Here is a 20,390-nt window from a genome sequence, read left to right on the forward strand (position 1 = left end):
TAGTGTGCTGCTCCATCTGAACACCAACAGGTGTGGTGGCTGGGAAAGAATCAGAGTCACATGATCAACAACCCATGCTATTATTTTTACTACTGACAATTTCATAAGTTCTCTCCAGCAGATCTCAGACTGTTACAATTTGGGGAGAAAGAAGCGTGAAAGGGTGTACTATACTACATAGCCAAAAGTGACTGTTCTTGAATTCTTCATACTCTCACGGTCCCTTCACCAGTTTGGAAAAGTTATTCCTATTATTATTGTTTCCTTTTTTCCCGGACAAAACAGTAATTTAACTAAACCCAAACCTTTAGAGTACTCTTTGAACGGGCAATTACTTCCCGTGTTCTCTCCATGTTTAATTTCTGCAGTATCCGTCCTTTTCCTATCCAGTATGGTAATTTAAAAACTCTGGCTCCTCATCGCTACTGGACCAGGAGTTGAGTCAGGAGGGCGGGAGAGGGATGGATGAGTGTGGAGAAAAAAGATCTTAAAGCACCACAGGGAATACTTGAGAAAATGTTTTAGATAGGATAACTCGGAGAAGAAGCAAGCCATCTCCCTCAGGTTCCACTCATGGCCTCAGGAGAAAGCATTTGCCTAAGATAAAAGTCCACACACAGCCACGAGTCCAGAGGAGAGAAACCACAATTCCCAGCGTGCCCAGAAAAAACGATCGTTGCCGCCCAGAACGGCCGGAGAGTACTACAGCTCCCATGTCACTCTGCATCAAACCCGCCAGGTCTTCCCGCAACCCCGGCTGAAGTCCCGCCCCTCTATCCCTCCCCGTTGCTAAGGCTGGAACAAAACAGTGGAATTGTCAAGCCTTTCATAATCTTCACGGAGTAGCCGGGGCGCAACACACAGTTTAATGACCTCACCTGCGGTGTTAATCCGAAACCTCAACCCCAGTACCCACCCCGGTAGTTGATACGCATGCGCAGTAGCGTGCTGGCCAACGGCCCGAGCCTTGGCGCTTGCGCCGATGTTCGCTCTGCACGCGGCCGGGAGCGGCAACCCTATTGCGCAAGCGCCTGTGCCCTCCCATTGCCACCATCGCGCTCTCTCTATCTAGCTTGCCCGGCCGTTCTTGCGTAGAGGGCAGGGCTGACTGTCCATTGGCCTATTTTGGTGCTGGTCAAAGAGGTGGGTACGGTGATTGGTGGTGACACGGAGAGTAGCGGGTTTAGGTGTAAGCCCTGAGGAGGCAGCGTTTTCTGGGCTTCGTTCTGGTTCTCTCTCTCTCCAGAAGGTTCTGCGGTTCCCCCAGCTCTGGCTATCCGGCCCTGCGTCGTGCCGCCATGATGGGCCATCGTCCGGTGCTCGTGCTCAGTGAGTTCTGGGGAAGCCAGGGAAGGGACCTCTCTTTTCCCTGTCTCCCTCCACACCGTTAAGTGTTGCTCCAGCCCCGTCCCGCCCTGACCCGGCCGTTGAGCCTTCCCGTCATCGTCATTTTGGAAGCCCCTTCTCCCGCTTTCCTCTCTTCTCTTGACCTATCGTCATCTCTCTACAAACGCGAACTGACCTTTTCGCTGAGCCTCTTGTCTATACGTGTGCCCCTCTCGGGAAGCTTTCCCACTCCGTGCTCTGTTCCTCAACCCCCACTCTCCCCGCCCCTCCACCCTTTCTTGCATGATTTTTAGTGTATAGCTGAATGAATAGTGGTGATTTAGTTAGGCGTAGCTTTATATTCGTGGCGGTGTGACCTCGGGCAAACTGGTTAATTCAATTGTTACTGTCTGTGATAATGGGGCTAATAGTATTTCCTCGTAGAATTTCGAAGATTACAAAGGTAGGTAAACAGTTTAAAAGAAGGTCTGGCAAATAGCAGGTGGTATGCTTGGTATATAAATGTAAAATTGTATTTTCTTTCAGTAACAGTCGTTCATTAACTCTTATTCCAGAAGTAATCCTTCTTTCCTCATTGGTCTTAGATATAATCGTTCCCGCAGTGTCCCCCACGTTGTAATCTTCCCACTAACCAACAGAGTTTTCCCACATTTCTCTACTGGTTCCTTTTTCTGTTTGAGACTATCCCTTATTTCTTCCTGACCAACGAGTACCAACCACCTCCATTTCCTTCCCTGTTTCCATTCTGTGTGTGACTTCCATCTGCAGGACCACCTAGGATGCTTTGCTAGCCATTTCCCCACCTTACCGTCTTCTGTATGTAGAGTGCTATTCAGAGTTTTTCTTCATTTTCTCTATACCTGCAAAATAACTTTTCAAAAAAATTCACTTAACCCTGAAAAAAAAACCCTGTTCTTTCTGATGGGTTGTAGGTTCGTGCAGGTTTTGGGGTACCCCTGCCCCATGGAAATGTAAATCCTGGGCCGGCCCGTGGCTCACTCGGGAGAGTGCGGTGCTGATAACACCAAGGCCCCGGGTTCGGATCCCATATACAGATGGCCGGTTCGCTCACTGGCTGAGCGTGGTGCTGACAACACCAAGTCAAGGGTTAAGATCCCCTTACCGGTCATCTTTAAAAAAAAAAAAAAAAAAAAAAAAAAGAAATGTAAATCCTGAGCGTTATGGATGTTTAGATTTGATAGGACTGTACTGAAAGATTTACAGACTTAAGTTATAGGAGAATGTACAATTTGGGGAAAGGAGGGAAGTAAGCATTATGTTGGTTTGGTTATAATCACTGGCCTTGGGGTAAGTGGAGCATTTGTAAAGTCTTTTCAGGTCTGCATTAATCTCTGGCATTAGTGACTGTAACCGATTAGGCTCCCTATTAAAATAGGTCAGTTCTTTTTTTGTTTGTTTGTTTGTTTTAAAAGATGACCGGTAAGGGGATCTTAACCCTTGACTTGGTGTTGTCAGCACCACGCTCAGCCAGTGAGCGAACTGGCCATCCCTATATGGGATCCGAACCCGTGGCCTTGGTGTTATCAGCACCGCACTCTCCCGAGTGAGCCACGGGCCGGCCCAGGTCAGTTGTTATTGATGGCAGATGGGTCACTGAGACATTCTTATTACATCCAAGTATGGGTGACTATGTAATTTATCTTGCAAATTGGGACAATTTGTTTTTAAAGATGACCAGTAAGGGGATCTTAACCCTTGACTTGGTGTTGTCAGCACCATGCTCTCCCAAGTGAGCTAACCGGCCATCCCTATATAGGGGTCTGAACCCGTGGCCTTGGTGTTATCAACGCCACACTCTCCCAAGTGAGCCACAGGCCAACCCCAAATTGGGACACTTTTGAGAAAGTATATTCTCATTGCACAGCATGCTGTGTGGGCACTGTCAGTAAATAAGCTGGGACTGTCAGAGTATGATCCCCCTATTTAAGCAGGAAAATATGAATCCCCAAATTCTTTCCCTTTTTACATGAAGTGGTGATTGATACTTTCTTAGGGTCACTAGCTCTTCAAGAATCTGTTGATAGCTATGGATCCTCTTCCCAGAAAGAAAAAAGAAGGCAGTATCTCTCCTTTTGTCACATAATCTCAGGGAGTTCTCTATCCCCTTGAGGCCTATTCATGAATCTGAGGTTATGAATCCCTGCTGTAAATATATGAATGTTTGATTAAAGGGAAAGTATTGACCAAGATTCCGAAGTTGAAGCATTATGGGTTGTTTGCTAATATATTGTAGGTTGAAATAAAAAAAGAAATGAATAGGGCCGGCCCGTGGCTCACTTGGGAGAGTGCGGTGCTGATAACACCAAGGCCCGGGTTCGGATCCCATATAGGGATGGCCGGTTCGCTCACTGGCTGAGCGTGGTGCTAACAACACCAAGTCAAGGGTTAAGATCCCCTTACCGGTCATCTTTTTTAAAAAAAAGAAATGAATAGCTGTAAGTACATGTGTTTATGTTTTAACAGGTTTTTGAGGCATAATGGACATATAAGCTGCATGTATTTAAAGTGTAGGATTTGATAAGCTTTGATCTATATGTATACCGTGAAACCTGTGTTTATTTTTATTTTCAAAGGTCACAGAATGAATAACTTGTGTAAAATGGGGGAGTCCTCAGCTGTTGACTTTTGTTTTTACATATTTTAGGCCAGAACACAAAGCGTGAATCTGGAAGAAAAGTTCAGTCTGGAAACATCAGTGCTGCCAAGGTAGCATAAATCTTTTAAGTGGTTATAGTGGTTTGTCTCCAGCTCTCTTCCCTAGTACAGCAAACCCTTAAACAACACAGGTTTGAACTGCACGGGTCCACTTAAGTAATGATAAGGCACCGCGACCAAAGTTATACGTGGATTTTCAACCGCATGGTATTGTCACCCCTAACCCCTGTGTTGTTCAGGGGTCTACCATATTTCTGTATTTGTTTGTAGTAGTAAGTTTCCTACGCATCTATACTTTAGAGTGTGCAGTTAGGCAAAGGAAATGTTGACTTATCTTCTTTGAGGACTTTTCCCTGATGTTAATAATAGATTGGGCCTAAAAGTCTTCTCATGTTAACCTGTGCATAATTCTATTGCTGTATATTGTTTTATAATATTCTGTTTGTGTTTTGTCTCCCATACTAGACTGAGTTACTTGAGGGAAGGATTGGTTAATTTCCTTTTGTATTGCTAGGACCCACTGTAGATCCTGGATAGGTATTTGGTAAATGTCTTTTGAATGAAATAGCCCTAGATCTGATTTAGGGTGGTGTGGAGGCCACAGTCATGGAAAGAAATACTTAGACATGGACTTGCAGTAATTTGGACTGCTGGAAAACTGAAGCTCTGGGAGGCATTTCCCCTTTTTTTCCTGGAAAAAGTCATTTTTTTCTGCATCCACCCTGAAAGCATTCCCAAAGGAGGGTTGGGGGGACAGGAGCTAGCTAAATGGCATACTGTATCTAAAGTGGTTGACAACCCTACTTTAGGAGTGTCATTGTTAAAACATTTGCTCTGTGGGTTGCTCATGCCCCCTTCCCCAAACACTCCAAAATATACTATCCTCTGATTTGTGCTTACATGTTTTATGTTTCCTTTCCCTTAGACTATTGCAGATATCATCCGAACATGTTTGGGACCCAAGTCTATGATGAAGGTGGGCTTATTTCTCACTGAAACTCTTAGACTACAGATTTTTCTTTTCTGTTGTCTAGGACACTTTAAATACAACTTTTGCTTTTGTTTTAGATGCTTTTGGACCCAATGGGAGGCATTGTGATGACCAATGATGGCAATGCCATTCTCCGAGAGGTGTGATTTTTTTTTTTTAATTTGTTTTCTAGTAGTTTTATAAATATAAAGGATCCATGAAGATATTTGTAGATGGTGATTAGTTTCTTAGGACTGCTGTAATAAATTACCCCAAACTGGTTGGCTTAAAACAACAGAAATTTATTCCCTTATAGACTGAGGATAGAAGTCTGAAATCAAAGTGTCAGCAGGACCATGGTTCTTCTGAAGGCTGTAGGGAAGAGTCTTTTTTTGCCTCTTCTCATTTCTGATGGTTGCTAGTAGTCCTTGGCATTCCTTGGCTTGCCTCAGTGGAGATTGAGCATTCTCCTTGTGTGTCTTTTATAAGGACACAAGTGATTGGATTTGGGGCCCACCCTAATTCATATGATCTTATCTTGGTTACATCTGCAAAGACCCTGTTTCCAAACAAAGTCATATTCACAGGTTCCAGGGGTTAGGACTTGAACATATCTTTTTGGAGGACACAGTTTAACCACAACGGCACTTCCAGTAAATAAACTGAAAGATACTGTTCTGTTTTTAGGAAGCTTTAGTAGTTGAGTTTGCATGATGCATTTTTCCCAAAAGACTTGGAAAGGTGGTTTATTTGAAATATTTGGGGGGCCATTTTTAATCTTTCAAGGTATGGTGAACAACAAAGGGGAAGGGGGTATATACTTATATGAAAGCAAGAAGCTGAAGAAGCTAAGCAGAATGGGTTAAGAGGTCTTTGAGTAGTGTTGATACAGTGAGGGTCTACATTTTTCTTTCAGATTCAAGTCCAGCATCCGGCAGCCAAGTCCATGATTGAAATTAGCCGGACCCAGGATGAAGAGGTTGGAGATGGGACCACATCAGTAATTATTCTTGGTACGAGGAGAGTGGAAGGTTGATAAGGAGAATTAAAAATAAATAACACCTATGTCATATTTTAAAAAGGAGATTCTATTACCAGTCCACTAATTACAAGTATATAAATAATTTGTTGCTAGGGCTGTCCCGTGGCTCACTTGGGAGAGTATGGTGCTGATAACATCAAGGCCACAGGTTCGGATCCCTATATAGGGATGGCTGGTTAGCTCACTTGAGAGAGCGTGATGCTGACAACACCAAGTTGAGGGTTAAGATCCCCTTACCGGTCATCTTTTAAAAATAAATAAATAAATAATTTGTTGCTAATTTTCTATGTATAAAGTCACTCCAAACTCTGAATTGGCAAATACTAAACGTTACTTCTAGGGGAAATACAGGGTTAGGTTCCTATGATGAGCCTTTGGTCACAACATTTTCATTAACGTATAGATACATAACTTATTATATGTGTTTTTCTGTTTTATAGACACCTTATTTAATATATATAGTTGATTCATTAACATTGAACTCACAGCCAGTAGCAGTGTAACTCATGCCTGTATGAAGCTCACCTAACATATATTTTCCCCCTAAGGCACATCACAACCTTCTTGCACTTAGGAACACGAGGCAGCACTTAAGCACTACACTTGGGAGCCATTTTAAATAATGAAATCACCAACAAAAAATGTGAAAAATGCAGCCCTAAATATATTGCAGAAAAGAAATTTGTTTATAGTACGAGAGCCAAAACAAGGCCTTCTCTGACCTCACCTAGGAATGTCATTGGGTGACTCAAATTTTTCACCATTGTGCATATGTCTGGATGACTGTGAAAGTGCCATGAATATTGATTTCGGGGTTACAAATAAATTTTAGCAGGTGTGTGAATTCACAAATATGCAATCTTGAGAATAATGAGCTTTCTACTCCCTAAAAAATTACTTCTGAAAACTTGGCTTATTTCCTTTATAAATTTCACATCAATGGTGAAATTTCTATAATAAGAACATTCATTAAAAATTTTTTTTTTTTTTTTTTTGTCTTTTTTGTGATCGGTAAGGGGATCGCAATCCTTGGCTTGGTGTCGCCCGCCCCGCGCTCAGCCAGTGAGCGCACCGGCCATCCCTATATAGGATCCGAACCCGCGGCGGGAGCGTCGCTGAGCTCCCAGTGCTGCACTCTCACGAGGTCGGCCCCATTTTTAAAAATTTGATTGAAATAGCATGTTGTTAGAAATGAGGAAAAAGGGCCGGCCCGGTGGCACACTCGGTAGAGTGCGGTGCTCCCGCTGAGGGTTCGGATCCCATATAGAGACCGGTCCGCTCACTGGTTGAGCGCGGTGCGGGCGTGACACCGGGGGTTGCGATCCCGTTGCCGGTCACGAAAAAAAAAAAAAGAAATGAGGAAAAAACCTTTTTTTTTTTTTGACAGCATATTTTAACTTAGAAAATGTTCAATAAGTGCTTTTTTTTGTTTGTTTTGTTTTGTTTTAATTTTATTTTGTAGACATACAATGTGGCTGATTATTGTGGCCCGTTACCGAAACCTCCCTCCCGGAAAAAATTATTTTAAGTTAGGGGATTCTAGTTTATAGTGTTGGTCTATATGCTTAAGAATAAGAGTTCTGGGGCCGGCCCGGTGGCTCACTCGGGAGAGTGCGGTGCTGATAACACCAAGGCCCCGGGTTCGGATCCCATATAGGGATGGCCGGTTCGCTCACTGGCTGGGCATGGTGCTGACAACACCAAGTCCAGGGTTAAGATCTCCTTACCGGTCATCTTTTTAAAAAAAAAAAAAAAAAGAATAAGTTCTTACAACAAAATTCTTACAATATGAATTTTTTTATTTTTTATTTATTTATTTAATTTATTTATTTTTTAAAGATGATTGGTAAGGGGATCTTAACCCATGGCTTGCTGTTGTCAGCACCACACTCAGCCAGTGAGCTAACCAGCCATCCGTATATAGGATCTGAACCCATGGCCTTGGTGTTAACAGCAGCGCACTCTCCTGAGCGAGCCACAGGCTGGCCCCCAATGTGAATTTTTTTAAAGTGACATTGTAATTTATCTTTGAATGCCTTTGTCTTTTTTTTTTTTTTTTTTCCCAAAAAAGATGACCGGTAAGGGGATCTTAACCCTTGACTTGGTGTTGTCAGCACCATGCTCACCCAGTGAGCTAACCGGCCATCCCTATATGGGAGCCGAACCCGGGGCCTTGGTGTTATCAGCACCGCACTCTCCCGAGTGAGCCACGGGCCGGCCCTATCTTTGAATGCCTTTGTACTGCATTTTGAGAGTGGTGAGTTGGCTGGAAAATTTGGTTGAACGTTAAAACTAATCATGTCTTTAGATCCATTTCTTTTGGGGATTGAGAATTACGTATGGCTAGTTCTGGACTTAAAAAAAAAATTGTAGGATGAAAGAGGGAGGAAAGATTTCATACTTTTTTTGGTAGAAGGTGAGTTTTGGTTTTTAGGCAGAATTTTCTAGGCTGATAATCTTAGTCGAATCACTTTGAGATATTAGATAGGTAAGTAAACTTTGGCACATTGGCATAAATTTTAAAAATCAGTGTCATTGAGTTAGTAATAAAAGTGAATATTTACCTTTCTCTCTTTAAACTTTTTAAAAATCAGTTGGTTAGAGCATGGTGTTGATAACACCATGATCAAAGGTTCAGATCCCTGTACCACCCAGCTGCCAAAAATAAATTAATTAAGCTTTTTTTTGAAACAAGCTTTTGTGTGTCTATATCTATATATGTATTATTTTGTATGTGTGTATTAATTAGAAAGTAAAGACAAAAGAAGGGGAATGTTGTACCAGTAATCCCTCATTCAGAGGTTAAGTTTTGTACATTTTGTCGGTATTCTCCCAGGTATAAGATTTTTTGTTCATTACTAGCAGTTTGGTTGGAATCTAAGGCGTTGAGATAATAAACAAATCTGTTTTCCCTTTGTGTATTTTTCTTTCTATTTTAGAGTCTTTGGGAAAAACGTTTTCTTTTTTTTTAGGAAACTGGTAACAAATATTAGTTGGAAAGATCAAAGAATAAGTAAACTCTAGGATTAATCTTTGATAATTTAAAATACATCCAGTAAGTATGTTTTCTTTATGAGTTGGCTTGTACAAAGTATAAAATTTGAAATAGTATTAACACACCAAATGGCATATCTTTTGGGAGAATCTGTTTTAGGAAAAACAAAAATATATTGTTTTTTTTTTAGAAGCACAGTGAAGTTGCCTTGACATCCACGTACTTTTTAAAACATTACTGTGGTGCTTGTATCTTTTCTCAGCAGGGGAAATGCTGTCTGTGGCTGAGCACTTCCTAGAGCAGCAGATGCATCCAACTGTGGTGATCAGTGCTTATCGCAAGGCATTGGATGATATGATCAGTACCCTAAAGAAAATCAGGTATTGTTGGGGGAGGCAGAAATGGGTAGTATCAAATATGAAGGCCTGAAGACTGATTTATCTGTTCTTAGGTAGTAAAGGAAAGCCAGGCACACACATCTCTGTCTCCCTCCCCCATCTCCTTTTTCTCCCTCCCTCTCCTTTCTCTCCTCCCTCTCCTTTCTCTCCTCCCTCTCTCCCCCTACCTCCTCCGTCCCTTCCCCCTCCTCTGCCTCCCCTCTACCTCTCTCCCTCTCTCCTCTCCCCCCTCCCCCCCATGATTCTGTGGTAGGCACTGCTGAGAGAAATGTGTGATAAGTAATCTACCTTCCAAGATTTTAGAGTCCAGTACGGGAAATAACGAACTAGATAACTATAATTATTCAAGACTTGGTATTAAAACATCCTACCATCATGTATGATGATAGCTAATTCAGTACTCTGATAAAGTGCTGTGAGGATGATAGCCAGCAGTTTTCCATTAAAATCAAAAGGGCTGGGGATAAAAATGCTATTTGAATTTAGTAATTGAAGTACTTGCCGTTGGTCTATATGTGCTGAGTGCTAATAGAGCAATAAAAGGGGCATAAAAAACGCATGACTTCTAACTTTAGGGAATTTTAGTTAAGTTGTGACATAATGCAGAGTCACAAAAAACAATGTTTCGAATAAAAAAATTTTGTTTAAAAGGTGAAAACCTGTAATCTACGATTTTGTATGTTTAGATCATTGGGTGTTGAATAATTTGGTGAGTTTTGTATTGTACTGCCTGCTGCTAAGAAACAAAGTGTGCAGTAATATCTCTGTCTAGCACTTAGGGAATGAGATATTGATTTAGTTATCTTTATGAAATAATCTCTGCAAGAATGTATAGATACACAAAGGTTTTATTGAGTGTGTGGAGCTGAATCGTTAGAAAGTTTTTCTTTTTATCAAGCAGTAGGTACCTACCTAGAACTCTTTATCTTAGATACTGCTTTTGCAGCTATTGTCTCTTCCCTAAAGTCCATGATTCAACAACTGTTTAGTAATTGCATATTATGTGCCCTCCACTGTTACAGAAGGAATTTTAGCAATGTGTGAAAATTTGGACAAGTTGTTATCCAAGGTCTCTTACAACTTTATGTTTTGTTTCTAAATAGTCTTGCTATGCACAAATTTATAACCTTGTGAGGGGAGAATAAACTGACACATAAAAGCACTGTATATCACATCTTGAGTTAAGATGCTAGATAGAATAAATTCCAGTGTTCAAAATGGATGTTACGGACTGGTGATTTGACAGCAAGAGGAACTCTCAATATTGGGTAGTTATGGGATAAAGTTTTATAGACAAAATGTGTCTTGACCCCAGTTGTAAAAATTGAAGGCTTTATTTGGTCTTTATCTGGTCTTTATTCGAAGCGGACAATGTAAGGAACAAATTATTTTACTGTACCCTTTGCATGTAAATGTGGAGGGTGGTTAGACATGGGAACAAACTGCTTAGGGAATTAAGGCACCTTCTAGGAATGGGGTAGTTGTAGTCTTGCTAAAAGGCAGAGGGGTGGACAAGATTACCTCTTGATATCACTTTTAGTTTTCTACAAAGGAACAGATTCCCTCATTCTGCCTCTTAGCTCACTATTACCGTCACCAAGATATAGATCAGAGACTTTAAATATCCAAGATGCCTGCTGAGCATATTTTCCGTTTTTCTTTTCCCCAGTACCCCTGTTGATATTAATAACCGTGATATAATGCTAAACATCATCAACAGCTCCATTACTACCAAAGCAATTGGTCGGTGGTCCTCTTTAGCTTGCAACATTGCCTTGGATGCTGTCAAAACCGTACAGTTTGAGGAGAATGGTCGTAAGGAGATTGATATCAAGAAATATGCAAGGGTAGAAAAGGTAATCTCTTTCAGTATGTACTTTGGGGACAGATTATTTCCTTGCGTTAGGTTTGGTGAGATGGAGGGGAGAGAGAGAGACCCAAGCCAGGTGCCATTTCAGCCGAAAGCTTTATTCCACTAATGTGGAGGAAAGACTGAACTAGATCAGTTCCCCCGAACCAAGGAAAGCAGGAGGTTTATAAGACTTTTAGGGAGGGTTCTGACAGAGTAATGGGCAATTTTGAAATCAGTGGTATGCAAGGAGACCCAGCCCTTGTGGTCCAATAACATTTGGTTGGTTAGGGCATAGGCTTTTGATTATCCACTATCTCAGTACAAAGTATTCCAGCCTGAAGCCTGCTAAATGCAGCACACAAGATGTACCTTTGATGGTAACACTAATGTTTACCCCTTCCCAGGAGAGGAATCTCAGTTCCCAGAGAAGAAAGGGAAAGGGGGAGGAAAGATGGAAAGCCACTCAACATGGCTGCACTGAAGCTAAGCCAGCCATGAGACCCAGTGCCTAGCGTGAATCATCCTACTTGTGGAGGAAAGTTTTAAATCAGCGAAATATCTGCAGTTGGAACTGTAACTGTGTGCTTATATATATAGTAGAACGTTACATGCTGCCCCGGAAACAAAAACCTAAAGAAGCTGCCAAGGAGGAATTCCTGAAATAATTTTGTTACCTTCACTGCTGTCCCTACACAAGGTTTATAAGGACTAAGGAAAGGCTTATTGGTGTCTCCATGTCTGTGCATTTGCATGCATGTCAGTTGCTTGATTAAGACACAAGTTAAGAGCTCTTATGTATAGTTTAATAAGCCCTAGAAAGCGTTCTCCCATCTCTCTACTAAATTAAAATCAAAATGTAAGTGTAATTATTTATGGCCAGTAGATGGAGCCTCAAGCTTAAAATTCTGTGGGAATATCCTTAAGGAAGTAGGAGAGACCTGGGCCTTTTTTTTTTTTTTTTTTTAAAAAGATGACTGGTAGGGGCTGGCCCGGTGGCGCACTGGATAGTGCGCCGCTTGGGAAGCGCGGCGGCGCTCCCGCCCGAGGGTTCGGATCCCACATACAGACTGGTTCCCACTCACTGGCTGAGCGAGGCGCGGGAGCAACGCCGAGGGTTGCAATCCCGTTGCCGGTCCCCGGTCCGGTACGGGGGCAACACTGAGGGTTGCGATCCATTGCCGGACACGGAAAAAGACAAAAAAAAAGATGAATTGGTGCTAAATATATAATTTATTAAATCAACTTTTACATTTTTTCATTGTGAGCAGTAAGGGAGATGGTTCACACGTCATCACCAATCTGGTGCCTATTCTCTCCAAGGTCTTACATAGCCTTCAGGAGCAAAGCTTCATTCTTACATTTCATACCATGGCACCTCACTTCTCCACCCTTGCCACAAACACTGGTTTTAAAATGATAGCTATTAGACTGAAATGTAAGCCTACTTAGGGTTCTCCCCAGCTGTTGTCTACACAGATGCTTCTCAATTTACAATGGGATTACCTCCCAGTAAACCCATCGTAAATTGAAAATATCATAAGTGCATTTTTGACTTTGACTTGGTGTTGTCAGCACCACGCTCACCCAGTGAGCAAACCGGCCATCCCTGTATGGGATCCGAACCCGTGGCCTTGGTGTTATCAGCACCGCACTCTACTGAGTGAGCCACGGGCTGGCCCGACCTGGGCCTTTTTAAACCTTTATTAAGATACTGAATTTCTGTGGGTCTCAGCTGATCTTCCAGTTGGGTGTTGTGAACCAAAATTGGTATGCGTCTTAGAGGGGAAAAAAATGTGGTTGCAGTCATTTTTTGTATTTGAGCTTTGTGGAAGAAAGGTACTTTAGAAACTTGAAATAGTTATCTTTTGGGAAAGATGAAGATCTTTTAGGAGTTGAGAAATTTCTCCTCTTCGTTGTGTATTAAAGTGGGTCTTTTGCTCAGATACCCGGGGGCATCATTGAAGACTCGTGTGTCTTACGTGGAGTCATGATTAACAAGGATGTGACCCACCCACGAATGCGGCGCTATATCAAGAACCCTCGAATTGTGCTGCTGGATTCTTCTCTGGAATACAAGAAAGGAGAAAGCCAGGTATGGTTCCTGGCCCTATTCCTTAGAATGTATGTAAAAATCTGACTGCTAATATGGACAAGGGAATTAGAAGGTATGTTTATTGCATGCCTACTCTGTGCCAATTACTGTGCTGAACATATATTATTTCTTTTACAATAGTTCTTTAAAATAGTTGTCATTAACTTCATTTTACAGATGAGAGATCTGAAGCTCAGAGAAGTTCGGTTAATTGCTTGAGGAACATAATTACTATTGGCCAAATCAAGATTTTGAACCCCACTGTGTTTGGTTTCAGTTTTACATTATCATGCCTCCTTTCCTAATGCATCGGGAGAACATAGGATAAGACTTAATTTAGCTTTGAAGTGCTAAAGGAAAATTTGCAGAGGGTAGGAGGCTCACAAGGCTCCATTGGATAAAACAAAGTCATCGAATCTTATTAAACAAGGATTGGAAACGAGTCAACTTAGTGGGGAGAATCAAGACTTAGAATTTCCATGCACACTGGCAGGACAGAGAACGCTGAACTGGGTGGTCAGAGACCTTAGAAAGGCCAAATTGACCACTAATTGTGACTTTGAGTTTCAGTTGCTTTATAATTAAATGAACAGGGCAAACTGGATGATAGCTAGAGCTAAATTGGCTTACAGAGGTGTGAGGTCATGGCTTTAACATTATTCTAGGGCCGGCCCATGGCTCACTCGGGAGAGTGTGCTGCTGATAACACCAAGGCCACGGGTTCAGATCCTATGTAGGGATGGCTGGTTAGCTCACTGGCTGAGCGTGGTGCTGACAACACCAAGCCAAGGGTTGAGATCCCCTTACCAGTCATCTTTTATTTAAAAAAAAAAAAAACATTATTCTAACTCCTCCTGTCTGGGATATATGACAAGGCTGGGTAGAGGGAGTGTAGTTGTTGCAATGACCCTGAAGAGCTCCACCAGTCCAGGAATTTATAAATCAGAGTGGCTTTTCTTAACCAAACAGACTGACATTGAGATTACACGAGAGGAAGACTTCACCCGAATCCTTCAAATGGAGGAAGAGTACATCCAGCAGCTCTGTGAGGACATTATTCATCTGAAGCCTGACGTGGTCATCACAGAAAAGGGCATCTCAGGTAGGACTCCTGTTAATTTTACCAGCCTACCTTTGAGATAGAAGAGGGTGGGATATTGCTTTCTCCCACACATGTTGGCATAGACATAATTGTGTCACGGTTAGAGTACCTTGAGGGTAAAATTAGTTGAGAACTCAGGAGTTCTGGCATTCACCTGACACCTCTACTGTTGGATTTGCAGATTTAGCTCAGCACTACCTCATGAGGGCCAATATCACAGCTATCCGCAGAGTCCGGAAGACAGACAATAATCGCATTGCCCGGTAAGTAGACCAGATAAAAATAAGATTGTTCTTTCCCATGTGTTTCCTTTTTGTAGCTGCCTAATGCAGTAATCATTACCTGAAAAGGTTTAATGTAGGTTACAGTAATAGGTGGAAATAAGCTGGATTTAGCTGTCTTCGGTCTTCAGAAGTTCTCTAATCCAGCAATTATCCACTATGAGTGTCTTCTATACTGACCCTAACCATTAGTGAGCAGCTTATGCTTTATTATTATTTTTTTTAATTAATTTATTTATTTTAAAAAGATGACCGGTAAGGGGATCCCAACCCTTGACTTGGTGTTGTCAGCATCATGCTCTCAGTGAGCTAACCAGCCATCCCTATATAGGGATCCAAACCCTTGACCTTCGTGTTATCAGCTCCACTCTGTCCCAAGTGAGCCACGGGCCAGCTCATGCTTATGCTTTAGACATCTGTAATCACTACCTTGGTAGGTGTACATTTCATTTCTAAATAACTACTTATCAAAGAGTTCTTTTCTTTTTTTTTTTTTTTAAAGATGACCGGTAAGGGGATCTTAACCCTTGACTTGGTGTTGTCAGCACCACGCTCACCCAGTGAGCCAACCGGCCATCCCTATATGGGATCCGAACCCGCGGCCTTGGTGTTATCAGCACCGCACTCTCCCGAGTGAGCCACGGGCCGGCCCCCAAAGAGTTCTTTTCTTTATTGTCAGGATGATTCTGAATGAACATTTCCAGAGAAGTGAGGGTACTTTAAAAAGTTCGTGGAAAAATAGAATTGAAATATCCTTATATAGCAGAACTTTCAGTTTCCTTGATTGGACCCTCAGATGCTATTAAAGCAATTGTAGATTGCATTCAGGGCTTCTGCACTGATATCTGCTCAGATACTATCTTTTTTTTTTCTTTTTGCGAGGTCGGGGGTACAACTGGCTGGTATGGGGATCCAAACCTTTGACCTTGGTGTTATCAGCACCAAACTCTCCCAAGTGAGCCAACCTGTCAGCCCCATTTTTAATACTAATTCATTTTTTAAAAAAAAAAAACTGATGTCTTCTCCAACATCACATAATATATCACAGATCCAAATTGAATTCTGTACTTCTGCTTTCTCTGAAATGGCTCTGGGCATATATGCATACACATAGTTGACGCCACATGCCCATGAGTAGCAGGGAAAGAGTGACAAAGTGAATGTAGAGTCCTACATTTGTAAAAACTGGGTCAAACATATACTTAGGTACCTATTTATCTTTCTCTTTGCTTGACCTTTGCATCTTCTTTGGTACTGTTCTATTATTGGCCTTGTCATATCTAGAAATGACCATTATGTGCTATGTACATGTTAAATATGTGTAGGAGCTCATTCGTCTAAATTTTAGTAACCACAGAGTACACTTTAACTATCTGGTTATAGTAGTTTTTTAAGGAAACTTCGCCTATGTGTGTCTGAAAATCTTTTTCACTAGGCAGGCAAGACTTATGAAGTACTATTTCTAGTGATCCACTTTTGCTCTTATCCCTAGCCACAGACCCTAGGGACTAGGGAATTGGGTGAAAGTATCTGAAATCATCTGGTTCTACCCATCCCTTCCACCCAATAGAGCCTGTGGGGCCCGGATAGTCAGCCGACCAGAGGAACTGAGAGAAGATGATGTTGGAACAGGAGCAGGCTTGTTGGAAATCAAGAAAATTGGAGATGAGTACTTTACATTCATCGCTGAGTGCAAAGATCCCAAGGCCTGTACCATTCTCCTCCGGGGGGCCAGCAAAGAGATTCTCTTGGTGAGTCATCCTTGGAAGTGTTGGAAGTGTGACCACATGAAGTAGGTCATTCCACTGCTTGAGAGTTTCCCAGAGGATCTGAAATCATCCTGTTGCTCATTTATAGCTATTTAATTTGGATCTGTAGCCACAAATACCTTTCCTGCTTCCTCCCCCCCCCCCTTTTCTTTTTTTTGGTAGCTGGCCAGTACAGGGATTGAACTCTGGATTTTGGTGTTATCAGCACCATGCTCTAACCAACTGAGCTAACCAGCCAGCCCCTGTCTTAACCACTTAATAGTAAGTTAACATAGTGTTAAGTGTACTCACATTCTTGTGCAAGAGATCTTCAGAAGTTCTTCATCTTGTAAAACTGAGACTTTACCCATTGAGGAAGACTCCTGATTTCCTCCTCCCTGGCAACCACTGCTTTTTTTTTTTTTTTTAAGGCAACTGGCCAATATGGGGATCTGAACCTTTGGCCTTGGTGTTATAACACCACACTCTAACCAACTGAACTAACCAGCCAGTCCTGCTTTCTTATTTTTTTTATTTTTCTTATTTTTTAAAAGATGACCGGTAAGGGGATCTTAACCCTTGACTTGGTGTTGTCAGCACCATGCTCATCCAAGTGAGTGAACCGGCCATCCCTATATGGGATTCGAACCTGGGGCCTTGGTGTTATCAGCATCTCACTCTACCAAGTGAGCCACGGGCCGGCCCTCTTTCTTATTTTTTAAGTTGAAATTATAAACACTACTTTCTTTTTTCTCTCAAGAGAGAAAACACTATTTTCTTTTTTCTCTCCTAGCTGGTAGGAGAGAGTTGCCACTATACCATGCAGCCTCCTAAAGGGCACAACTGGGAAAAGACAAAATAAGAATATAGCTCTATCTAGCATAATGGACAAAGACGTAACTTCACGATTGGGGTGACACCCCACTACCCTCTTGGGGTTATGGGTTACACATTCTCCCCAAGTAAATAGTATTTGCCCTGACCGGTAAGGGTTCCAATGACCTTTCCTAGTTGCCCTCTTTGGTGGTTTACTAACCTTGGCTGTCAGGAAGTCCTTTGGTGTCTCTGATATCTCTGTGAGTCACTGAGCTTTGGCTTCATATTGTTTGCTTCCCTCAGGAAGTAGAACGCAATCTCCAAGATGCCATGCAAGTATGTCGCAACGTTCTCCTGGACCCTCAGCTGGTGCCAGGGGGTGGGGCCTCTGAGATGGCTGTGGCGCATGCCTTGACAGAAAAATCCAAGGCCATGACTGGGGTGGAACAGTGGCCATACAGAGCTGTTGCTCAGGCCCTAGAGGTCATTCCTCGTACCCTGATTCAGAACTGTGGGGCCAGTACCATCCGTCTACTTACCTCCCTTCGGGTGAGTTCCTCTCCATGCTACTATCTTGACAGGGTAGGAAAAGCTGTGTTTGGCCTAAGGGGATGGTTCACATTGACCTAAGCTCTCCATGTAATTCCGTTAAAATCCTTCTCTATAAATTTTGACTTGTTTGCTGTCATTGCCATTTCCCTTTATCCCTTCCATACCAATCCAGTAATTTCGGTTTAGTTTTTTACCTAATGTTTCCTGATAACTTACTTGTTCCTAGTATTTTTCCCTTTACTACTTGTTCCAACTGCAGGCCAAACACACCCAGGAGAACTGTGAGACCTGGGGCGTAAATGGCGAGACAGGTACTTTGGTGGATATGAAAGAACTGGGCATATGGGAGCCATTGGCTGTGAAACTGCAAACATACAAGACAGCAGTGGAGGTGAGGCATCCTAAGATGTGTATGTGCTGTTTATTTCCAGATAACCAGAAACCAGTGTGTTTGGTCTAGTCTTGAAGGGAGGAGATAAAGAAAGCAGAGTATTCCCAAAAGATCTCCCAAGAAATTCCATCCCCTTACTTATATTTACCTCACACAAAAAACAAGATAACATAGCACAAGCTGTGTCCCTTGTTTAGGGAGAATTGTATTTTATATTCAAGACTCTGAGAAGGTAGATTTCAGATAAAATGGTAATTCTGTGGGAGGAGCTTGGTGATATGTCTAAAAGAAAACAGTGTCCTTGCCTTCTCTGCTGACCTCTTTGGGGCTGTGACTTTTCTCCTAGACGGCAGTGCTGCTGCTACGGATTGATGACATCGTCTCAGGCCACAAAAAGAAGGGTGACGACCAGAGCCGGCAAGGCGGGGCTCCTGATGCTGGCCAGGAGTGAGTGGTGGGCAAGACTTCAATGCACAGAACCATCAGAGTCTTCCCCATTCCTGACCCAGAGTGCCAGGGACACTGGACATCTTTGTTTGGAAGGGATCAGGTTGAGGGGCAGCACCTAGTCCCTTTCTGTTCCAGCTCAGTTTTCAAAAGGCACTGACATAAAATTCTTCTCTATTGTAAGCTTTCCATTTAGTTTGCTTCCGATGATTAAATCTAAGTCATTTGAGATAGTTGTTATGTGTTTTTTCAACCTTGGGTCATATCTACCTCCTGGCAAAGAGGAAGGGGCAGAAAACCTTACTGGGGAAGAAGAGAGGAATGAGATTGTCTCTTTATTTGCCTTCTTGTAGTGATATTCTTCAGATTTCTCAGCAGATCTTGGAGTTCAGAGTATGATACTAATAAAGCTTAAGAAGCACCACTTTGCATTCACCACCCATAGAACAGGAGGAACCTGTCTAAACCATGGGTGTTCCTCTTCTGTGGCTGTATGTAGAGCAACACCTAATACGTGCTAGGACTCAGGCATTTTTCCTAAAGGACATCTAAAATCTCTTTGTATTCTGTAGTTTTCAGAATCCTAATACCTTACCTGGAGTTCTATTCTGCCATTGTTCTTTCTGATTCCAATCTGTATTTTGGCTTGCTGGCTTATTCTCATACCAGGATTATGCCACATTCAAACCTCTGCTTTCCCTGTTAGTATGGAAACAAAATATATCAATCTTGTTTTGTGCTTTGTTTTTATCAAAAGAAAAAAAATCTGAGCAGTGGCCCTGGGATACTAGAAGCTAGGTGGGGCCCTACTTTGATTTCTTCAGTGTCCTTCCACCCTTTACTTTATCCTTATGATTCATACATTCTGCCTTATCTCCTCCCTGACCACAGGACTTAGTCAGATTAAATTAAATACTTGGTAGAATAATAGTACATACTGTATAACAGATGTGTTCTAGTCACATTGCCATATATTAACTAATTAATAGAATGATTTTATACGATAGGTAATATTATCTCCCATTTTGTGAAAGAGAATCTAAAGCATAAAGTAACTTGACCAAGAGTCACAAAGCCAGTAAATGGAAGACCTGGAATTCATATGTAGGCAGTCTGGCTCTAGAGCCATGCTTTCACAGCTGGCTATTCTGACTGAAACGAACTTTGGTGTGGGGTGGAAAAGGGCTGGTGAGAGTACCTCTAGAGACCCTTTCTGCTCTGTTTAGCTTCCTGCTTAGCTTAGTCTAAAGCCCTCAGCTTTTACTGTCCTACAAGGGGCTCTGAAATAAGCCCACCTGCCTGCCTTTTGCTGAAATTCCTGCCTCTTTAGTTACAGTGTTAATTCCCTCAGAGCTTTAAGTTCTTAGAGATGATTGGTTAATTCTCAAGCAAATAAGATCTTGAAGAAATAATTGCTTATAAGACCTGAAACATGGGCCAGCCCGTGGCTCACTCGGGAGAGTGCGGTGCTGTTAACACCAAGGCCACGGGTTTGGATCCCATATAGGGATGGCCGGTTAGCTCACTGGGTGAGCGTGGTGCTGACAACACCAAGTCAAGGGTTAAGATCCCCTTACCGGTCATCTTTTAAAAAAACTCTTTAGTTACAGTGTTAATTCCCTCAGAGCTTTAAGTTCTTAGAGATGATTGGTTAATTCTCAAGCAAATAAGATCTTGAAGA

General features: G+C 42.2%; 1 protein-coding gene across 1 annotated transcript; it reads left to right on the plus strand.

Moving 5' to 3' along the window:
- The first annotated feature begins 1,203 nt into the window (after positions 1 to 1,203).
- On the plus strand, positions 1,204 to 18,938 carry CCT3 (chaperonin containing TCP1, subunit 3 (gamma)). Its single transcript, XM_008570579.1, has 14 exons — positions 1,204 to 1,329; positions 4,013 to 4,074; positions 4,949 to 4,999; positions 5,092 to 5,154; positions 5,910 to 6,006; positions 9,293 to 9,410; positions 11,098 to 11,284; positions 13,223 to 13,372; positions 14,342 to 14,474; positions 14,656 to 14,737; positions 16,326 to 16,506; positions 17,623 to 17,868; positions 18,131 to 18,262; positions 18,609 to 18,938. The coding sequence occupies exons 1-14, from the start codon at positions 1,299 to 1,301 to the stop codon at positions 18,711 to 18,713; spliced, it is 1,638 nt and encodes a 545-aa protein (XP_008568801.1). The 5' UTR covers positions 1,204 to 1,298; the 3' UTR covers positions 18,714 to 18,938.
- Positions 18,939 to 20,390: the final 1,452 nt, after the last annotated feature.

The sequence above is a fragment of the Galeopterus variegatus genome, unplaced genomic scaffold, assembly GCF_000696425.1.
Source record: "Galeopterus variegatus unplaced genomic scaffold, G_variegatus-3.0.2 Scaffold33, whole genome shotgun sequence".
NCBI classification, from domain to species: domain Eukaryota; kingdom Metazoa; phylum Chordata; class Mammalia; order Dermoptera; family Cynocephalidae; genus Galeopterus; species Galeopterus variegatus.